The sequence below is a fragment of the Rhinatrema bivittatum genome, chromosome 8 (genome assembly GCF_901001135.1).
Source record: "Rhinatrema bivittatum chromosome 8, aRhiBiv1.1, whole genome shotgun sequence".
NCBI lineage: Eukaryota > Metazoa > Chordata > Amphibia > Gymnophiona > Rhinatrematidae > Rhinatrema > Rhinatrema bivittatum.
In genome coordinates, this window is record NC_042622.1 from 248224683 (window position 1) to 248244233 (window position 19551).

Genomic DNA, 19551 nt, shown 5'->3' on the forward strand with positions numbered 1-19551 from the left:
ACTAATAGTGAACCGTTGGGGATCACCAACCATGGACCTCCTGGCAAACCGGTTCAACACCCAGGTGCCCAGTTTCTTCAGCCGCAGGCGGGAACCCCAGTCCCTAGGAATCGACACCCTGGTACAGGCCTGGCCACAGGAGACTCTGTTATATGCCTTCCCGCCGTGGCCCCTGTTGGGCACCATCATTCACAAGATAGAACAACACAGGGGACCAGTACTTCTGGTGGCCCCGGACTGGCCAAGAAGACCGTGGTACGCAGACATGCGAAGACTATTGACAGGGACCCCCCTGCCACTACCCCCACACAGGGACCTGCTCCAACAAGGACCGATCCTCCATGAGGATCCAGCTCTATTCTCTCTTATGGTCTGGCCATTGAGAGGGCCCGCCTGAGAGAGCGCGGATACTCGGGGGCGGTAATTGACACCTTACTCCGAGCACGCAAGTTCTCCACATCTCTAACATACATAAGGATTTGGAGGGTATTCGAAGCCTGGTGTGAGGACCACAACATCATACCACGATCAGTCAAAATCCCTGCGGTCTAGGAATTCCTGCAGAAGGGATTGTCCCTCAACTCCATCAAGGTGCAGGTGGCCACATTGTCATGCTACGGAACCAAGAGCGAGACAGACAGCATAGCCTCTCAAACGGATGTTTCACGCTTCCTGAAAGGAGTTAAGCACATCCGACCACCCCTAAAGTGGCCGGTACATCTTTGGAACCTCAACCTGGTCCTAGATTTCTTAGCAGAAGCCTCTTTCAGACCTCTCTGCGGCCTGTTTCTCTGACTGTTAACATTGAAAACAACCTTCCTGCTGGCAGTTTGTTCAGCCCGTCGTATATCCGAGCTACAAGCACTGTCCTGTCGTGAGCAGTTTCTCAGGCTCACCCCAGGAGCCATCTAGTTACGCACGGTTCCCTCGTTCCTCCCCAAAGTGGTGTCTCACTTCCATCTTAACCAAACCATCTCGCTACCATTGCCAGATGAACATATGAATTCTGAAGAGGCCAGAAGTCTATGCCACCTCAACATCGGCAGACTTCTATCCAGATACCTGGAAAAGCAAAATTGCTTACCTTGTAATAGGTGTTATCCCAGGACAGCAGGATGTAGTCCTCACATATGGGTGATATCGGTAATGGAGCCCTATCACGGAAAACTTTCTGTCAAAGTTTCTAAAAAGCTTTGACTGACACTGGCACAGTGAGTGCACTGAGCATGCTCAGCATGTTTCTACAGGGGTCTCCCTTCAGTTTCGTTTGTAGCATTATGCGTAAGCGAAAATATAAAAGAAAATAATAAAACGTATTGGACCCAACTCCGCGGGGTGGCGGGTGGGTTCTGTGAGGACTACATCCTGCTGTCCTGGGATAACACCTATTAGAAGGTAAGCAATTTTGCTTTATCCCAGGACAAGCAGGATGCTAGTCCTCACATGTGGGTGATTAGCAAGCTAGAGGCTGAGTCATTTTGTAGTGAATCAACATTGCAGTATTGTTGGTAAAAATGAGGAAGCCAAAATCACAGCAGGTTGGATGTAGAAGGAGTTGTTTAGTCTGGGTAAACAAATAAGCATGGGAGTAGCTGGCTTGTTACGGCGGTTACTACCCCAAATCAAATAAGCCTGATACTTCACTTTCAATGCACATCCACCATAGCTCTCTGCTTCAACGGCAGAGAGAATGAAGAAAAGATGATTTATATCTGCATCAACCAACAAGGAATGAATTACATAGTCTGGGTAAACAAATAAGCATGGGTGTAGCTTGCTTGTTACGGTGGCTACTACCCTGAATCAATTAAGCATGATACTTGACTTGGAATAAATATCCAGCGCAGCTCACTGCTTCAGCAACAGAGGGAATTAAGTAAAGAGGATTTTTATTCAGACAACCAACAATGGCTGAATTGCACATGCAGGGTAAACAAATGGGAGTAGCTTGCTTATTACGGCGGTTACTACCCCACACCAATTAGCTAGATACTTCACTTAGATGCAGCTCCAGCACTGCTGTCTGCATCGATGGTGGGGGTGGAAGGGAATTGGAACCAAAACGTTACCAATAAGGGCCCTGACCGCAGTGGTCAGAGTAACAGATTATGAAAACAAATAGGTGTGGAGGCTTGCTGGGCAGACTGGATGGGCCATTTGGTCTTCTTCTGCCGTCACTTCTATGTTTCTATGACTTGGGAATATATTGGAAACAAGTTCTGTAAGACAGATTGTCTAAAGGCCGAATCTTGTTGTTCTTCTTTGCCCAAGCAATAATGAGCTGCAAAGGTGTGAGGGGAACTCCATGTTGCAGCTTTACATATGTTAATAATGGGCACTGGACGATAGTGTATGTAGACATAGCCGTTACTACGTGTGCTTTTACTCGCCCTTGGAGAGGAACTTTGCTTTTTCATAACAGATTTCGATAGTCTGTTAGTCAGTAGGAGAGAGTCCGTTTTACTACCGCGACTCTTGGTTTATTTATTTATTTATTTATTTTTATTTTTGGTGAAAAGAAACAAAGAGTTGGTTGGATGTCCTATGGACCGCCGTGCGGTTCAGGTAAAAAGCTAGTACACGCTCTCAGTCTAAGGTGTATAAGACTCTCTCTCCTTGGCTAGAGAGAGGTCTTGAAAAGAAAGTAGGCAAGAGTATTGACTGATTAAGTGAAAATCTGTGACTACTTTTGGTAGGAATTTGGGGTGAGTGCAAAGGACTACTGTGTCATGCAGGAACCTTATGTAGGATGAGTATGTGACGAGAGGTTGCAACTCAGTAACCCTCCTAGTCGATGTAATGGCTACTAAGAAAAATAATTTTTAGAACATAAGAACATAAGAAATTGCCATGCTGGGTCAGACCAAGGGTCCATCAAGCCCAGCATCCTGTTTCCAACAGAGGCCAAAACCAGGCCACAAAAACCTGGCAATTACCCAAACAATAAGAAGATCCCATGCTACTGATGCAATTAATAGCAGTGGCTATTCCCGAAGTAAAATTGATTAATAGCCATTAATGGACTTCTCCTCCAAGAACTTATCCAATCCTTTTTTAAACACAGCTATACTAACTGCACTAACCACATTCTCTGGCAACAAATTCCAGAGTTTAATTGTGCGTTGAGTAAAAAAGAACTTTCTCCGATTAGTTTTAAATGTGCCCCATGCTAACTTCATGGAGTGCCCCCTAGTCTTTCTACTATCCGAAAGAGTAAATAACCGATTCACATCTACCCGTTCTAGACCTCTCATGATTTTAAACACCTCTATCATATCCCCCCTCAGTCGTCTCTTCTCCAAGCTGAAAAGTCCTAACCTCTTTAGTCTTTCCTCATAGGGGAGTTGTTCCATTCCCCTTATCATTTTGGTAGCCCTTCTCTGTACCTTCTCCATCGCAATTATATCTTTTTTGAGATGCGGCAACCAGAACTGTACACAGTATTCAAGTTGCGGTCTCACCATGGAGCGATACAGAGGCATTATGACATTTTCCGTTTTATTCACCATTCCTTTTCTAATAATTCCCAACATTCTGTTTGCTTTTTTGACTGCCGCAGCACACTGTACTGACGATTTCAATGTGTTATCCACTATGACACCTAGATCTCTTTCTTGGGTTGTAGCACCTAATATGGAACCCAACATTGTGTAATTATAGCATGGGTTATTTTTCCCTATATGCATCACCTTGCACTTATCCACATTAAATTTCATCTGCCATTTGGATGCCCAATTTTCCAGTCTCACAAGGTCTTCCTGCAATTTATCACAATCTGCTTGTGATTTAACTACTCTGAACAATTTTGTGTCATCTGCAAATTTGATTATCTCACTCGTCGTATTTCTTTCCAGATCATTTATAAATATATTGAAAAGTAAGGGTCCCAATACAGATCCCTGAGGCACTCCACTGTCCACTCCCTTCCACTGAGAAAACTGCCCATTTAATCCTACTCTCTGTTTCCTGTCTTTTAGCCAGTTTGCAATCCATGAAAGGACATTGCCACCTATCCCATGACTTTTTACTTTTCCTAGAAGCCTCTCATGAGGAACTTTGTCAAACGCCTTCTGAAAATCCAAGTATACTATATCTACCGGTTCACCTTTATCCACATGTTTATTAACTCCTTCAAAAAAAGTGAAGCAGATTTGTGAGGCAAGACTTGCCCTGGGTAAAGCCATGCTGACTTTGTTCCATTAAACCATGTCTTTCTATATGTTCTGTGATTTTGATGTTTAGAACACTTTCCACTATTTTTCCTGGCACTGAAGTCAGGCTAACCGGTCTGTAGTTTCCCGGATCGCCCCTGGAGCCCTTTTTAAATATTGGGGTTACATTTGCTATCCTCCAGTCTTCAGGTACAATGGATGATTTTAATGATAAGTTACAAATTTTTACTAATAGGTCTGAAATTTCATTTTTTAGTTCCTTCAGAACTCTGGGGTGTATACCATCCGGTCCAGGTGATTTACTACTCTTCAGTTTGTCAATCAGGCCTACCACATCTTCTAGGTTCACCGTGATTTGATTCAGTCCATCTGAATCATTACCCATGAAAACCTTCTCCATTACGGGTACCTCCCCAACATCCTCTTCAGTAAACACCGGAAGATACACATTTAGGAGGCCCTTGATGGAAGAAAGGCGTCTATGGGAACGCATTGGAAACATGTGTAGGTAGTAGAATCTGTGCACCTATGGTTCGATTCGGAAGCAAAGGGCAGGTTTGATTGACCTGCACGCTAGAAGATTTTCCTCACTACACATGTTGAAGACCATTCGACAGGATGGACACCTATATGGAGAAGATCTGCTAGTGCATTCAGTAAGTGTCTGAGATCAGTGGCTCGAGGATGCATAGAGTGAGCAAGGGCTAAGGACAGATCTGTGCAGCCTGCTTGCAGAGCAGCTAAGATGTTGTGCATGCTTGTATGTTGGAAAGCAGATTGTCCCTATGCTGTCTGTCTGTATGCACAAAGCATTGTTGCAGAGGCAGTATTAGAAGGCATAAGGGTATAACTCATGTTACAAGATCCATGAAGTTTATGTGGAACTGCTTGGAGCGGAATAGACGCATATTGGTGAGAAGATTTGTGGTCAAATTTACAACCTGAAGTAAATGCGAGCATGAGCAGGATCAGACTAGGATTTTGGTTCCAAATCCGTGATATAGAGAGGGACGAAAGCGGTTGAATAGCTTAGACCCACTGATAATGGGATGTCACTGAATCTAATTCATAGCAGTTTTGGTCTATGAGGGAAGTGCATAGTGAAGGTTATGGAATATGCGCGCAGGGAAATGTAGGAATGTATTAAAATGTCTGTGCGGATGCTGGACAGTAAGGTCATTGTGACTATGGTGTCCAGAAGTGTATAAGGGAATTATAGCAGTGACAGTAATCTCAGATAGTGTACTGCCTGTGGTTATGCAGCTGTCCATGTAAGGAAAGCGTGAATGATGTCGGACTCCGTAGAGAAACAGCAGTCACTGATATTGATTCAATGAAATACCCCAGTTGTCGCAGCTTGTGCCACCGGCAGAGCTTGGAATTGTAATATTGTTGACTCACCATGAGGCGCATAGAAAGAATAGAGGTAATGTTCTTACTGCAATTTGGAAACATGGTAACGAGAGATACCATTTTACCTGTGCCTTCTGAAGAAAGTTGGTATTTCTGAGGTCCAGGATGGGTGGAGAGTAACTACTTTCTGTTGAAAGAAAGAATAATGTAATTAAAACTCCCCAACCCCCCTCTTCCCCCTTCTGCGCTTTGAAGCGTGTAGGGGAGTGTACCGGGAACCTTGGTACAAGGTGGGGGTGGCTGCTCTGATATCCGCCCAGTTGGAAAACCGGGAGGTGTCCAATTGGAGGGGTTGATGTAATGTGGACATCAGGTAACCTCCCACGGGAGTGAGAGCGGTAAAGTCTTACCCGCATTTCTGAGTGCTGTACAAGGAGACATCGAGACCCATATCAGGCTTCGAGGTGGACTTATAGTTGAGGCAGCATGTGCTGGATCTCGTGTTTAGCAGAACAGTAAATGCACCTAGAACTTTGGTACTGAAACAGGAGCCAAAAGCTAGAGCATTAATCAGTACAGAGCCACGTTGCTGAAAAAGGGAGGAAGCCCTGATGCAAACCCAAAGAAAAGAAAGAGAGGTTCTCCTGGTATTGTGGCTGACATAGCTGGCATAGTGACATGTGACACTAATACAGTTGTTGGAAAGTACATGACCTAGAACTTTTCTAACCATGTGGCCAGAATTAGAGAACACATCTCAATGGGAATGCCGCAGAAGCGGGTACTTACCATCCGACGTGAACCGCCGAAGGACGACCCGGTGAAGATTGCTGGCTCCGTGGATTTCCGGAGTCCTCTAAGGGTAGCCTGTGGACGTCAACGTCCGTCTCAACTCTGATATCTGGTATGGTGGCGCAGGTATAGAGGAGACCAGGCTGGGCGTGGCTGGCGCTTAGACCGTAATGAGCGGAGGGCCAGAATCCCGCACCAATGTCGGTGGGGTACGTCTGGGAACAGGGGAGCCAATTAACGAACTCATGAAGCCAACCATTGTCACAGCGGCACGATGTCTCTTGATGCCAGTGCAGAATTCTGCGGACCTCGATCCGGTGTTTCTGGAGCAGAAAGGACTGCCAAAACTGTGCGGAACAGTGCCGATGGCAGTGGTGATGTTGCTCGGCCCGAGCATTGTCCAGCATCGAGAAGAATAGCAGCAATGTGTTGGATGGCATCGGTGGCAGACACCCTCCAGCATCATCACCACCTTCTTTTCCTCTCTTTTTCCTCCAACCCTGGCATCATCACCTTCCCTTTTTCCCCAACTCCCTGGTGCTCGACTTAGTCATTCCCCAACGCCGAGATGGAAGCCCTCGCTGTCCTGGATGGCGATCGATGATGGCTGTCAGCATGCCTGCTCTGCTCCTGATATGGGGCATTAATAAGGACCCAAAGCATGGAGCACTGTGTTCAGGCGAGGGCATTATGTGGCGGTGTTATGTCGGCATTGACGGTAATCGAAAACATCGCTGGATTCAGAAAAATGATATGGGCATTGCCGGAATCAATGACCGCATTCATAAAAACGTAGAAGATGCCGATGGGAACGACATGGGTGTCGAGATCATCGATGTATGGAGGCCGGCGCCAACAATATCTGCAGTATGGCCACAGGCATCGATGGTATCGATTGGATCGACTCGGGCAACAATGACATCCATGGCAGTTATGCCACGGACATGGGCACCGATGGAATCTATGTTGACATGGATTTCATCGATGGAAATGGCATTGGGATGGATGCCATGCATGGAAATGGCATTGGCATGGATGCCCATCGATGGAAATAGTCTGGGCATCAATTTCCATTGATGGAAATAGCCTGGGCATCAATGGAAAACAGCCTGGCATCGATGGCCATCTATGCCCATCGATGGAATAGATGAAAAGGTCCAGGGCATCGATGGCATCCATAATTAAAGGATGGCATCGATGGAAATGACCCCAACAGCGATGGAAGTGCCCAGGGTAGCGGTGGCATCGACCAGAGTATGGATGTCAGCGACGAGGCAAGGTGTCCATCGATGGCATCCATCTGGGCAACGATAGCACCAATAAAAGTTAAGGAAATAAATCAGTGCCATGGATAAAACATAGATGGCACTGATAGAAACTATGTAGGGAGGATGGCATCAGGGTACCGCAGGGGGAGGGGTACCTGTGGCATCTAAAAATGCAGGGTTGTCTGAAGGGGGGTACCTACGGTAGCGATGGGGTATCTACTGTGCGAAGGTACTGAGGAAAATAAAGGACCTGAATCTACCGGGGCAGTGGCAGCACCGGTAACCGTGGAAGTCCCTGTCCCACTAGCCAAGCAGAGTGGCACAGAGGGACACTCGCAGGCTGGGTGTGACTAACTGAAAAATAGGGAGAGGGAAGGCCGCAGTTGGTTGGCAGCCAGAAATGTGACAGGAACCGACCGAAAAAATATGGCATAGTACTCACCGAACGTCGATTAAACCAACGCGGAGGGAGACCCATGCAGGGAAAAGTGTTTGTGAAGTAAAAATGTAAATCTTTCCGTGAGGAAAAAAGTGTTAGAATTTCTCACAGAGCTCCTAATCGCTATGCTTACAGCAGAGCGGAAAAAAGAAGACTGAAGGGAGACCCCTGTGGACGCAGGGATCATAGCATGCTGAGCATGCTCAGTGCACTCACTGTGCCAGTGTCCGTCAAAGCTTTTTAGAAACTTTGACAGAAAGTTTTCCGTGATAGGGCTCCATTACCGATATCACCCATATGTGAGGACTACATCCTGCTTGTCCTGGGATAATGTCGGAATCCGTACGAAAGACGGACCATCTGTTCGTCCTTCACAGCGGGAAGAAGCAAGGGGAAGCAGCCTCGCGAGCAACCATAGCCCGCTGGATCAAAGAAGTCATCAAGGCGGCCTATGTAGAAGCAGGCAAGCCGCCACCTCTACAAGTCAAGGCCCATTCTACTAGAGCCCAGGCAGTGTCCTGGGCAGAAACCAAGATGCTGTCACCCGCCGAGATCTGCAGGGCAGTGACATGGTCCTCCATCCACACCTTTTCCAGGTTTTACCGCCTGGATGTTCAGGCTTGGGAGGACACAGCATTCGCAAGGGCAGTACTAAGTGGGTCACGAACAGCCTCCCGGGTTGGGAGTAGCTTTTATACATCCCATTGGTCCTGAGTCCATCTGCTACACGCTAGGAAATGGAGAAATTACTTACCTGATAATTTCGTTTTCCTTAGTGTAGACAGATGGAATCAGCATTCCACCCACGGCTGCCGTTACTCATGGAATTCTCGGGGGACATCCCCGAGAGCGAGTGATTCAAGCATAAGCCATGCTTTCCTTCATCTAGGACACCCACCCTAACGGGTGTTGACGTTTCCCGGTTGAGGGCACTGGCGGTCTCCAGCTATAGCAAACTCAACCAATTCAAGTTAATCAAGTTATGAAGTTATTCAAATTAGTCAGTCACACATATATCCACAATGCTTTTCGAGGAGAATACTGAAGAGCTGCACTTCTTGCAGGGGTATATGTACTAGGGCTGACATCAGACTGAAATCTGATCCATCTCCAACTACTATCAGGAGTACACTATACCCATTGGTCCTGAGTCCATCTGTCTACACTAAGGAAAACGAAATTATCAGATAAGTAATTTCTCCATTACCTGATAATTTTCGTTCCTGTAGTACCACGGATCAGTCCAGAGTCCCTCCCAATTGGAGTGCGCAGGTAATCGAGAGTCCGCTCATTCAGCTGGTCTTAAATTTAATCGGCCGATCTTTGTTTACCGTGTCTCACCGTTCTGTTCCCACTTGGGGGTTAGTGAACCAGTTTAAGTTGTTAGGTTACCGTATATAGTTAGTTTGGTTTCTTACCATTCTGCTTTGTGACTGAGCAATACTGACAGACTGTAGGTGGCATTCTGGTATTTATGGCAGAGTCCATCAAAATTTCTCTGTCTCCATCTGCTGGAGGGGAGGCAAAACCCAGGAGTCTGGACTGATCCGTGGTACTACAGGAACGAAAATTATCAGGTAAGAACCAATTTTCCTTTAGCCCGGGTTTGGCCGCGCGTTTTCGACACGCTAGCTTTACCCCTTATACAGTAAGGGGTAATAGTGCATCAAAAACGCGCGGCCAACCCCCCCCCCCCCCAAACTAATAGCGCCTGCAACATGAAAGTGCATGTTGATGGCCCTATTAGTTATTCCCGCGTGATCCAGAAAGCAAAATGTGCAGCAAAGCCGCACATTTTACTTTAAAAAATTAACGCCTGCCCAAAGGCTGGCGTTAATTTCTGCCGGCGCCGGGGAAGTGAACAGAAATATCATAGCGATATTAAGTCGGAGGCCCCAAAATTAAAAAAAAAATAAATTTAAAAATCGGCCTGCGAGTCGGAAGACGGACGTTCAATTATGCCGGCGTCCATTTTCCGACCTCTGCCTGTCCACTGACCACATCTGACCACTGCCTGGAACTTGACCTTTGCCTGACCTGACTATGCCTGGACTGACTACAGGTACTGACCCCTGCTTCGGCTGACCATTTTGGACTGATACTCTGGCCTGAATCCTCGCTATCCACTCGGACACTCTATTCTGGCCTCCTGCGACCTCTGGACATTCTTGCTTGGACATTGACCATGCACCCTTGTTCATGGTGGGCACTCCCCTGCGCTTCCTCTCTAGGAGTCCCTGCGAGGCTCACTAAGACAAGGCGGCCTGGGTACCCAAGGGCTCAACCTGCGGAAACCCCGGGTTGCTATTGGCGAAGCTCCAGTTAGCCTCTGTCTCCTCCTGTGCTCCGCCTCCTGGTGGCAGGTGCTCTCTGGGTCTGACCAGAGGGCTGTACCAATCTTGCACCAGGCCAATACTTGCCTCCAGCGCAATACTGATGAGCCAATCATCCAGGTACTGGTGCATCAGGATTCATTCCCTCCTTAGTGCTGCTGCCACCACCACCACCAATCACTTTCATGAAAGTCCATGCCACTGTCGCTAACCCAAAAGGAAGAGCCCAAAACTGAAAATGCTCCCCTAGCACCTTGAACCGCAGGAATCTCTGATGGCCAGATCTTATGTATTTAGGCCTCCGTCAAATCCAGTGATACCAGAAACTCTCCCTTATGAGCCACTGCTACCACCGTCCGCAGTATTTCCATACTAAAGTGTGGCACCCGCAGCACCCTATTGACCTTCTGTAGATTAAGGATGGACAGAAAGGTCCCCTTTTTCTTGGGAACCACGAAATACACTGAGTACCTTCCTAGTCCCTGCTCCTGAGAAGGAATCGGAACAATCACATTTAGGCGCTGTAACCTACCGTAATGTGTCCTGCACTGCCTCTCACTTGGTGTGGGAAGTGCAATGGGAGACCACATAGGCTTCTCATAAGAACGTAAGAAATTGCCATACCTGGTCAGACCAAGGGTCCATCAAGCCCAGCATCTTGTTTCCAACAGTGGCAAATCCAGGCTACCTGGCAAGTACCCAAAAACTAAGTATATCCCATGCTACTGATGCTAGTAATAGCAGTGGGTATTTTCTAAGTCAACTTGATTAATAGCAGGTAATGGACTTCTCCAAGAAAATTCTAAGGTGTAGCCATCTCTTATCACCTCCAGAACCCATTGGTTGGAAGTGATCTTGGTCCATGCCTTGTAAAATAGGGACAGTCCACCTCCGACAGCTTTCAAGGAGGAGCGGACCAACCTGCCTTCATTGGCTGGCCTTAACTCTTCCAGTCTCCTGGCTGGAGCCATCACGGGAAGGTCTACATGCCCCCTGAAAAGATTGCTGCCTTCATGAGCCTTGCTTTTGCGTTGTAGGCATAGAACCTCTGTTGGAATGAAACCTTCTTGCGTCTCAAAAACAAGCACATAGTGAAAAAGTCTTCTTGCCAGCCTTCTTAACTTCGGATAACTTATTCCCTTTTGACTCCCCCAACTTCTTCATCAGCTGTTCCAGATCCTCTCCAAACAGCAGCTTTTCTTTAAAAGGGGGGATTACATAGCTGCACTTTAGACCACACATCCGCCAACCAATTCCACAACCACAGGAGTCTCTGTGCTGCCACTGCGGAAACTATATTTCTGTTGGAAGTCCAGACCATGTTGTATAGGGCATCCACCACATATGCCACTCCCACCTCCAACCAGACAACCTGTCTAGAATTGGTCACAGTCCCAGATTCCTTCTCCTATGCCTTCTGCACCCAGCACAGGCAGGCTCTCTGCATCAAGCTCCCACAGTTCGCTGCTTGAAGGCTTAAAGCTGAGTCCTCAAGCAGCCTCTTCAATAGAATCTCCAACTTCCGATCCTGGACATACTTCAGCGTGGCTGATCCTGCCACAGGGATGGTAGTCTTCCTTGGTCACTGCTGACACCACTGCATCTACCTTAGGAAGCCTTCAAAGCTCCAAGATCTATTCCGGCAAAGGATACAACTTAGCCATAGCCATGGATACCTTAAGAACCCGCCTTAGGAGATTCCTACTCCTAGTCAACCAACTTCGGTCAGTTCAGTGGAGCAAAGAAGGGAAGTAAAGCTTCCAAAGGCATGATTGTGCAATGGTTGAAAGAGGCAATATTTTCAGCCTATATTTTTAAGGGTTGATCGGTCCCTGGGGGAGTTGTGGGCGAATTGTATTAGAGTGCAGTTAACCTCCATAGGAGATTTGTCAGGTGGTGACATGGTCTTCACGTCACACTTTTACCAAACATTACCATCTGGATGTTTGTGCACCAGAAGAAGTTGCGTTTGGGGAAAGTGTATTGCATGAGGGTCTTTCAGGTTCCCACCCAGTGTAGAGGGGCTTATATACATCCCATTTGTCTGAACTGATCTGGGGTATGAACAGGAAAGGAAAATTAGTTCTTACCTGCCAATTTTCATTTCTGGAATACCCCAGATCAGTCCAGAAGCCCGTCCCCTTGATTTTTCGAAAGACTTTCTTCGCCTCTGGATGTTGCTCATGCAGTTTTTAGTCAAATGCAGACTTACAAAGATTGTACATAGGTTAAATAGTTACGCTTGCAAATTGTAATGATCATTATTATAAAAGAAGGGGGCCCTAGTTTTAGGGGACTCCAACTTTGAGTCTATGCTCAACCAGATTATTTGGGTTTTTTTTCAGATTGAACATCTTGGCTTGGGTACAGGTCAATACTGAGGGACTGCAGGTGGCATTCTCGATTATGTAATAGTGCCTGAAAAGTTTTTATTCTCTGCCTCCATCTGCTGGTAGGGATGCAAAATCCACTTGTCTGGACTGATCTGTGGTATTTCAGGAACAAAAATTAGCAGGTAAGAACCAGTTTTCCTGTATAGATGCCTGATGAGACCTCCTTTGGAATACTATGTACAATTCTGGAGACTGCTCCTTCAAAAGGATATAAACAGGTTGGAATCGATCTAGAGGATGGCTTCTAAAATGGTCAGTGGTCTTCATTCTAAAGCATATGGGGATAGACTTAAAAATCTAAACATGTATACCCTGGAGGAAAGGCAAGATAGGAAAGATATGATAGAGACATTAACTATTTCAAAGGTTTCCATGCACAGGATGCAAGCCTCTTTCAACAGAAAGGAGGCTCTGGCATGTAGGGTCATGGGATGAGGGTGAAAGGGGGTAGACTCATGAATAATCTTGCATGGAACGGCCTCCCAGTGAAGATGATGGAGACAAAAACATATCTGAATTACCTGCCCCAGACTGTTCTTTGGGGGGGGGGGGTGGTAGTAAATAAAATTAAATAAAAATGGGAAAAATAGAGGGGATCTCTGAGGGAATGATGGGAATTGTAAGGCTAGATAAACTGACTAGCAAGGTGTTATTAAACTCACTGGGTGCCGAGGCTACAGCTGTTCATTTTTAGAATATGAATGAAGTGCTTTGTAGCTCTATCTGTATTTTTCCAAATTATCTTATGTTTATTTTTTCTGAATTATCTCCATTTCTGCATTCAAGTGGGAATCCCATCTCAGTTTTCTTGTCCTTTTGTTTCAAGCCATGGATCCACAGTCCCCTGGTGGTGAGGAGGCATTGGAGGAGGAGGAAGAAGAAGAACTAGAGGCGAGCACAGAAGATCCTGGAAAGACAGTACCCAGTGGCCGTGGCTGCTTCCTGACCCGGCGAGGAATCACACTACGAGTGCTCCTGAAAGATGGCTTGATTGAGCCTGGGGAGGGCAAACTGTCCATTTACTACCTGGTGAGGGATCACAAAGCCAAATATAGCCTTTTAGGCTCTCAGAGGATCCCACTACTTGTCTTTACAGAATAAATTTGGCACACTACCCAGCCACCTAGCTGGGCAGGAAGGTTGAGACCTAACTGCTTCCTGAGCTAGCATATCTTGAAGATGGGCTTCCCCAGTGTTGGTACGGTTGCTGGGGGTATGCATCTTATGCTGCACTAGGAGACAAGTGATGCCACCATGTCCCATCTTTGGCAGGAAACGTTCTGCAAGATATTCAGGACCAGGAAAGCTTGGTCTTAAACTTGGCCAGCTAAATGTCTAGACAGTACGTCCCCAGCTACGTCCCCTTGAAATTTTGGACACAAGAGGTTCCCCTTATACCCAATAAGCTTTTCAAATATTCCTTAAATATAGTGTAAAAACTGGAGAATTATATTCCGACAGTTTAGAAAAGTGTAAATTATAATTTACCTGATGAGAGAAGTAGGTTAGTGAGGATTTCATTCCAGGCATCCCTTTTTTTCTCTCCTTGATTTTTCTAGGGCAAGAGGTTTATTGGTGATCTCCTGCCAGATGGGAAGATTCAATGGCAAGAGACTGGACAGGTGTTTAATTCTCCCAGTGCATGGGCAACACACTGCAAGAAACTGGTGAATCCAGCCAAGAAGTCAGGATGCGGCTGGGCATCCGTGAAATACCAGGGTCAGAAAACTGGGACCAGTACAAAACAACATGGCTTAAGAAACACCAGCCAAATGTGCAAGCCATGGATGTAGTAAGGAGTTTACTTTTCCTCTATTGCTTACACCAGACACTGCTTCAGTATTGTTTACTTGCATGAATCTGAGCTTAGTTCAGTGCATGTCTGCATGTGGGAACTGAGGCCTTACTGGAGGGTGTGTGAAGTTGAAAGCTCTTGGTTGAGGCTTTCACTGTGCAGGGCAATGAAAGGAGTATCTTATCAGAGCAGGATAGATTTTGATGTTGCCTTCACCTCTCCAAGTTGTGTGTGCCCCATAACATGAAGGCAGAATAGAGCTACCAAAGTTCTAACCTTTCACTTTTCTCCCTGCGTTCAGAACTTGGTGAGTGAAGGAGAAGAAGAAGAAACTGGGTGAAGAAGAGGAGGAAGACACGGCAAAAGACAGGGAAAACCCTTGTGCCTGACTCTACACTTGGCAAGAAAAATGGAGGGAAAAAAACGCAAGCATCAAAGCAAAGCATCTTGGATCATACTACCAGTAACTATAAACTAGGACTTGTGGGGAGGTGTGGGTATGTGTCTCAGTTGTGATAGTGCAAGAATGACCAACTCACATCCTCAAGAACCACCAACAGGCCAGGTTTTCAGGATATCCAAAATGAATATGCAGGAGATATGGCAGTGCATGCAAGTCTATCTCAGCACCCTTGAAGGAGCTGTACCAGAGCAGAGCTTTAGAGACTACACACAGTATTTTGATACAGTGGCAACATGCTGGAGCTGTCAGAGCTTAGGAGAAGCTGCAGCGAGGACTGTGGGCTTGAGATTTCCTCTCTTGCTTGGAGCTGTTGTCACTGGAAGTTTGTTCTGGATAGTTTATTGCTGGCAGTATAGCAAGCAGCTCTTTAGTAATATTAAGGATTCTCCGCGTCCCACTTCCACAGGAGTGAGGAGGCCTCCTTATACAGAAACGTTCATGAATTGTCTGTCCTTACAGATAATGGGCAGAATGAGAAGCGGAATGGAGAGCAAGAACCGCACACCAGTGTCTTACGCCACGCTGGGGAGCCGTGACTCTGCCAGGTATGGATCATTTCCATACTGCCTTCCCTCACATCATGTGCTGCAACATCTGCCCCCCTTCTGCCTTCCACTAAATGTCCTGCTGTCCGATCTGCCTTCTCCTTGCACACTCTGCCATCAGATCTTCCCCTCACACACTCCATTAGATGTGGCTTTCATCCGCCTCTCCTCATACGCTCTGCTGTTAGCCCTGTCCTTCTCCTGCCTTCCCAGTCTGGGTGTTGACGAGATGTTTGCAGTGACATAAGATGATACAGTGAAGGAGTATCACTGCTGACACTCAGTGTGGACCTTCCTCAGCATCCTGGACTTGTTGACAGCAGTAATATTGGCATTTGGAAAGATGGAGTAATAATGAATAAATTAAATAAATCCTTGGAGATGCGCTTCTGTCTGTTTCCTCTGCGATTGTTTGGGCCTGCTGATCCTGGGGAAGAGGGTCCTGGCTCAGGATTCTATGGGGCCAGTTTCAGTTTTTGTGCTGAATGGGTTTTCAACTCTATTTCAGGGATCCCCACACACTGGTAGAAGTAACTTCCTTTTCGGCAATTAACAAGTTCCAACCTTTTAATGTAGCAATTTCCAGCAATGTGCTCCTGCTGTTGGTATGTATTAATCTACTTCTAACCCTTGACAGCCTAATCTCTCATTTACCTCACCCTTTGTTCCCCCCTGACCATTCATACCTCACCACTGACTCCACCCTGCACAACATTCCATTAACTTCTTAAACCTCACAGCCTTGCCCTGAAGGCTCTGAAACTTATTCCAATCCTTCGCAGGTCTGACAGCACTTTTTGTAAAGTGTCTCTATCTGCTGATAACTCACAGCTTCATGTGACCTCTGTAACCTAACTGGAAGCTCTGACATCTCAGTACCTGATTGTTGATGTTCCTCTAACTTCACCCTAACAATAACCATTTTATCCTGCCAATCCCCACTCTAATCCTTTTCCAAAAATCTGCCCAGTGTCTGATAGTTTAAACACCATATAGCCTAGTCCCTCTAAACTAGTCAATAACAAAATAATGCATCACTGGTGGGGAGGAGTTACAGTAACTTTCCTGTCACTAAAACAGAAGCGTGATCATGCTTTAGCCATTCACATTACCTTAATAGGAAAGTGAACACGCTGTGCAGTGCAAAACATTTGGACGTTAAACCTGGTATTTAAAACTTGTTCTTATGTATTGATTTCTGAACTTCTTTGTACTCTCCTGGAGCCTGTCGTATTGGCAAATGTCACAATTGATACCACATTTCTCCAGATTTGATTGTTTACATTTTGGCTATGGGATCACCCATTCTGTATGAACCAATTAGCTAGCAATTCTATGTAGCGTAGCCACCAGAGGGTATAGGGGAAATTCATGAAAGAATTTCAAAAACAATAGCAGTTCCTGTACATACCCAGATCAGTCCAGACCAGTGGGTTATGCACTCCCAACAGCAGGCAGGAGAACACTATATACCAAGTGTGCCACCTGCAGCTCCTCAGTATTTCTCTGTCTCCAGCAGATGGTTGTGCATACCTGCAGCTCTGAGCAGAGTTTGGATTCCTTGCTCCTCGGGGTGCCAGGTTTAGTTTTCTGGACCATCCCTTGAGTAGAGCCGGGTGAACGGGGGGGGTTCCCTGTACGTACCGGATCTGTCCGACTCCTGGGTTATGCCGCCTCACCAGCAGGTGGAAACAGAGCAAAACTTGACAGGCTCTGCCATATATACTGGTGGTGCCACCCAACAGCCTGTCAGTATTTCTCTGTTTCCAGCAGGTGGTATGGGTGCATAGCTCACAGCCTAGTTAAAAAATAAAATAAATAAATAAAGGGAGAGGGGTTTTTGGCTATAGGATAGATAGCCAGTGTACTTTTTTCGCTCTCATCCTGTTTAATTAAGTTTTCAGAAAATAAAAAAAAAAAAAAGTCGCGATACTTTCTGTTTTTTTCCTCAGGTAGCAGAGGAACGGTCTGTGCTCCCAGGGGGTTGCCAGGTCCTGAGAGGGCCAGCCCCCTGGTCGAGTAGATTGCTGGGGCTAGGGGTTGAGGACCCCATCGATCCAAGGCCAGCCGGGGTGATACCGGGGAGCCCGGCTCACTCACCCCAGCCGGACCGATCCAGCACTCGTCAGGGGACAGCGCCAGTGAGGTAAAAAAAAAAAAATTAAATTCTTGTCGGCGATCCTCCGAACTGGTGCAGCGGCTATATTTTTTTAACCCGATCCTCCTCCCCCTTCCTTTCGGCGAGCGTTTTCAGGGCTAGCAGCAGGCATGCCACGTGGCACGGTCTGCGGCTCCAGGAGCGCGCGCCTCTCCCGGGATGGGCTGTGCTCGGCCTACATCCCGGGAAGTGAGGGATCGTCGGGGGCCATTCGGGGGGTGCTGGTTCGGCAGAACTCGCTGGCGATCGCGGTGGGAACGTGGTCCATGCCGGTATCTACGCTCCCTAGGAGGAGCGCGGGAAACTCCACCATTTTACCGCCAGAACCAGGGGTTGTTGCGCCGGCGGGGGAGGGCCCAGGGACTCCCCCACCCCCATCCCTCTCCCTGCAATGTCCGGCGTCGCAACCCCCTTCCCCATCGGCGACCGCAGGGATGGGGATGGCTCGGAATACGGACACAGATTCGGATGGCTCCTGCACCTCGTTTTCGTCGGGGTTTTATTTTAGCCATGCATAGGGCTTTTAAAGCCCATAAGGCCATCAAGAAGCGTCCTCCCCCGCCCGCGCCCCAGGGGATACCACCCTTGGCGCCCAAGGCTCGCCCTTTACCGAAGGACATAGCGGGACCTCCTAAGGCCAAGCGGCCACTGTGAGCTTTCCCAGTTCAGGACGATACGCACCCTTCTGACACCTCGGAGGACGCTGAGAGTCAGGAGGCTCCCTCACCGCCCCTGAGGGGGGCTGATGGAGATGGTACTCCCCGCACAGGGAGTGGCGCGCCAAGGCCAGAACTCAGAGGGCGATGACCCGAGGGTCATATGCCTTTTTCGCCGTGACGAGTTGGGACCCCTTATTCCGGCCATCTTGGAGGAGTTGGGGATAGCAACATCTCCGGAGGAGTCGCGACTCGGCTCCATTGATCCAGTGTTGTTGGGGCTGAGCGGTCCCCACACAACCTTCCCCTTTCATTTTTCCTCGACGGACCTGCTCTTTCGAGCGTGGGATACTCCGGACCTGGGACTGAAGGTGACAAAGGCCATGGATAAGCTTTATCCTTTGCCGGAGGAAGCGCTAGAGGTCCTGAGATTACCGAAGGTGGGACACTGCGGTTTCAGCGGTGACAGAGTGGACGACCATTCCAGTTATGGGTACCACGGCACTGAAGGACCTTCAGGATCGGAAGTTGGAAATCCAGTTGAAGAAGATTTTCGAAGTCCTCAGCCCTGGGGCCCGGGCGGCGATCTGCAGTAACTTCAGCCTTGCGGGCCGGTCTGCGTTGGGTCCAACAGCTTCTGGCCAATGAGGGTCTCTCAGAGGAGGAAGCCAGACAGGATGAGCGTCTGGACGCGGTGGTCGCCTATAGTGCCCTGCATGACCTATTCCGCACTTCGGCCCATTCTATGGTGTCCGCGTTCTCGGCCAGACGTCTCTTTTGGTTAAGAAACTGGTCAGCGGACGGGGCCTCCAAGTCTCGTCTGGGTTCTCTTCCTTTAAGGGCAAACTGCTCTTCAGTAAGGAACTAGATAACATGATCCAGTTACTAGGCGAGAATAAAGGGTACCGTCTGCCAGAGGGACAGGTCAAAGGTCTAAGGGAGCCTTTTTGTCTCTTTCCAGATTTCGGAGCAGTCGTAAGTCTCTGTCCTCTTGGCCCTCTACCTCTTCTTCCTCCTTTTGTTCGGGAGGCGGCAGGCAGCAGTCTCAGCCCTTTCATGGAAGACACTTCGGTTAGACCTGCTTCCACCTCCTCGGCCCCGAGTGGTAAGTCGACTCAATGATGGCCTGCCGGTCCATCCCTCGGGTCCCGAAGGTAGGGGGCAGGCTGTCCCTCTTCTACGAG

The 19551-nt window shown here is 47.6% G+C and overlaps 1 protein-coding gene across 1 annotated transcript in view; it reads left to right on the forward strand.

Moving 5' to 3' along the window:
• Positions 1-19551, forward strand: part of MPND (MPN domain containing) — a 54367-nt gene that overhangs the window by 19573 nt on the left and 15243 nt on the right. Inside the window, 8 exon segments of the mRNA XM_029613563.1 lie at positions 13577-13779; positions 14310-14480; positions 14483-14542; positions 14847-14875; positions 14877-14918; positions 14951-15008; positions 15468-15553; positions 16062-16158. Of these exon segments, the coding sequence (XP_029469423.1) occupies positions 13579-13779; positions 14310-14480; positions 14483-14542; positions 14847-14875; positions 14877-14918; positions 14951-15008; positions 15468-15553; positions 16062-16158 (744 nt within the window). The 5' untranslated portion in view covers positions 13577-13578.